The sequence below is a fragment of the Chrysochloris asiatica genome, unplaced genomic scaffold (assembly GCF_000296735.1).
Source record: "Chrysochloris asiatica unplaced genomic scaffold, ChrAsi1.0 scaffold00269, whole genome shotgun sequence".
NCBI classification, from domain to species: Eukaryota; Metazoa; Chordata; class Mammalia; order Afrosoricida; family Chrysochloridae; genus Chrysochloris; species Chrysochloris asiatica.
The window spans coordinates 1,503,089-1,506,524 of record NW_006408787.1 but is presented as its reverse complement, the minus strand read 5'-3'; the positions used below and the strand labels follow the sequence as shown (position 1 = coordinate 1,506,524).

Sequence of the window (3,436 nt, the reverse complement as noted above, 5' to 3'; positions counted from 1 at the left end):
GGGCTGCCAAAAGAACCAACAGATCTGTGTTGGAAGAAGTGCAGCCAGAGTGCCCCTTGGAGGCCAGGATGGCCAAACTTTGTCTCTCACACTTCGGACATATTGTCAGGGGAAACCAGTTGCTAGAGAAGAATATAATTATTTGGTAAGGTGGAGAGTTAAAGAAAGAGAGGAAGACCCCCCAGCGAGATGGATTTGCAAAGTGGCCGCATCAATGGGCTCAAGTGTGGCAACAATGGTGAAGTTCGTCCAGGACCGGGCAGTGTTTCGTTCTGTTGTGTATAGGGTCACTATGAGTTGGTACTAACTCGATGGCACCTAACAACAATTGCTACTTGGAGTTCTGGTGTGGTGTTGCAGGATAGCATGTTGGACTGCAAGGTCAGTTTGAGCCTGAACGTCGGCAGTTCAAACCCACTAGTCAGTCTTGGAAACCCTCTATGGGGTTGCTATGAGTCGGAACCAATTTGACGGCACTTAACAGAAACAACAATTTCTGCTCTGTGAGTTGATTCTGTCTCTGGCTACTCATTTTCTTATATTTTCACATACTATTTGGATTGCCAAAATTATCCTTTAGTCACCTGACTTTTTAGTTGTCATTGCTATGTGAAATAATGGCACCTACCACTGTAGTGTTTGATGGTGTCGATGGTTAAGAATTTCTTCACCACGAGATAAGCAGAGCCAGGTTCAGCTAAAGAACTCCACCGAAGCACCTGCTCCAACACATTTTCTGTGTAGTGAAGAGGACGCTCTGCGAAAAAAAACAAAACAAAAATAAAAACCTAAATCAAACTGAAAACAAAAAGGTGAAGACATCAATTTAATTTTAATAAAAAATCTTTTAGGAAAGATTTGCATGTAACAATATATCTAATGAGAGCTTGTAAAACAAAGAAATAGTACTATCACTATATACTTTGTTTTTTTTTTTTTTTTTTGTTTTTTTTTTTTTTTTTTTTTTTTTGGTAACTGGTCATTGGCACGCCCACTGTTTGCTTATTCCCATGGTGATGAAACCTAATATGTTATTGTTTTTTTTAAGTGCCGTTGAGTCGGTTCCGACCCATAGCGACCCTGTACAGGGTTTCCGAATACTAGAGACACTAATATAACTTTTAAGCATAAAATGAAATTTGCTGTATAATGTGTATAATATACAGGTACTTGCTTGTTGCTCAACTGTTTAATAAAAAAACAGAGGTGCTTTCCTTGAGATAAACTCTTGGAAGTATTTCTAGATTTCATTCTTCTTAATTTAAATAATATTCTGGTTTCCTTAGGGTCAGCTATTTATTTGTGCATACTTTGTTAATAATTTTAGAAGTACTAGCAAAATTAATCTCTCTCATCTTTAAGTAGATAGCATAAATTAACCCTTTGGATATCACAACAAAATTAACCTCTTATATTTTCTAACCAATAGTATTTAACTTCTTATAGCTGACTTTTGCACAGTCAATTAATATGAAATTGTAAAATATAACTTCTACATACAGCATATGGAAATAATTACAAAATGGTACTGAGTCATCATATTTCAGTATGAGTAGAAATATCAATCAGAAACATATGGTAACATCATATAGTAACTGTTGCTATAATACGCTGATAATCAAGAGATTAAATGGCAACTTAATGAATTTTCTTTTATTCCATCTTTGATAAACACTCATCCATATACGTTTTATTTTTATTTTCAAATAAATCACAAGTACTTAGCACAGAATTAAAAAAAAGCAAAAACAGCTTTTACAATGACAATCAAAGCATCATGTGAATATTTTTGCTGATCACAATATGTCAATCAGTTCATAAAATTTAACAACAGAAGCATATGCTGGAAAAAAGAAACTCAAACCTTTTCACATTGCACTGAAAATAGCATAAGTAAAAGCAACAGAACAGAAGCTTGGACAGGAAGGTGTTGGTGCAGCCTTCCTTTAGAGCCAAGTCATTCAATGTGCTTAGAACGCCTCTTTGAACTGTGAGACTCAGAGCATTCAGGCTTTCTGTTGTTGGTTATAATAGTTATGGAGTCCTCGAATGGACAGCAAGCTTGGTTTGAACCACAAGGTCAGTAGTTCAAGCTCATCAGCTGTTCCTAGGAAACACTACACAGTGTTGCTATGCGTCAGAATCAACTTGACAGCACTTAACAATATCAAATAATAATTATGCTAATGACAAACAAGGAGTTCTGGTGTGGCACTGTAGAATAAGCACTAGACTGCTACCCCCAAGGTCAGAGGTTCAAACCTAACACCTGTTCCTTGGAAACCCTAGATAGGGTCACTGTGAGTCGAACCTGACTCGACGACACTTACTAAAAAAATGACATGCTTACACTACAGTGCTACTAGGGTTCTTTGCAGAGATACTAGCCGACAAAGTATACAATTCTTTGTAAAATCAGGCACAATTATCTGTAATATTTTAATCTTGACTCTCTTCAAAAATTGGCAAAATAATGTTGTTGTTGCTAAGTGTCATTGAGTCGATTCCCAACCATAGCGACCCTGTATAGGGTTTCTGAGGAGCAGCTGGTGAACTTGAACCACTGACCTTGCAGTTCAAATGTCTTTGCAGTCTGGCGCATTAACCCACAGTGCCACACAATTGCCCATAATTGCCACATTTATAATTCACTTGTTTATTAACTCATAAATGTGCTGACTTCCATCAGTAGAGATTAGCATCAGAAAAAAGTTGAATTTAATGTAAAAAAAAATAATAAAACAAGCACCACCTTTATGTTCTGGTATGGCACTGTAAGTTAAGTGCTGGACGGCTTACCCTAAGGTCAGCAGTTCAAATCCACCAGCCGCGTTTTGGAAACCCTACACAGGGACACCATAGGCCAGAACAGAACCTTTAGTTCTGTTACATATGTTACATGTTAAATATTACATATTTCTAGGTTCCATTACTTGAGTGTATTGAAACATAATTATCTCCATTGCTGCTGTTGTTCAATGCCATGGAGTTAGTTTCAACTCACAGTGACCCTGTATAGAGTTTCTGAGGCTTAAATCTTTTGCAAGGCAGAAAGTTCCATCTTTCTCCTGCAGAATGGCTGGTGGGCTCTAACTGCCAACCTTGTGGTTTGCAGTATAGTGCTTATGCTATGGAGCCAACATTCACCAGTGTCCCCATTAACAGCTGCTATTTACTGAAGACCAATTAGATACCAGACATATAAACTGGATGTCTGACATCAGTTACAACTTTTTATCCTCATAGGAATAGTCTTCAGTTGTTGTTAGCAATAGAAAATATTGCTATTATTGTCTGACATGAATAATGAAACAAAAGGATTACAGAGATCTGGCCACTTGCCTAAAGTTGCATAGCTGGGTAAGGTCCAGGAAACGGCATTTGACTTCAAGACCCACACTCTTGACTATTATAATGTTGTTCTTATTGTTAAGTG

At 37.3% G+C, this 3,436-nt stretch overlaps 1 protein-coding gene across 1 annotated transcript in view; it reads right to left on the bottom strand.

Moving 5' to 3' along the window:
* Positions 1 to 3,436, bottom strand: part of ARAP2 (ArfGAP with RhoGAP domain, ankyrin repeat and PH domain 2) — a 339,747-nt gene that overhangs the window by 49,437 nt on the left and 286,874 nt on the right. Inside the window, exon 26 of the mRNA XM_006874336.1 lies at positions 629 to 757. Coding sequence (XP_006874398.1) covers positions 629 to 757 — 129 coding nt within the window. The remainder of the gene's footprint in view (positions 1 to 628; positions 758 to 3,436) is intronic.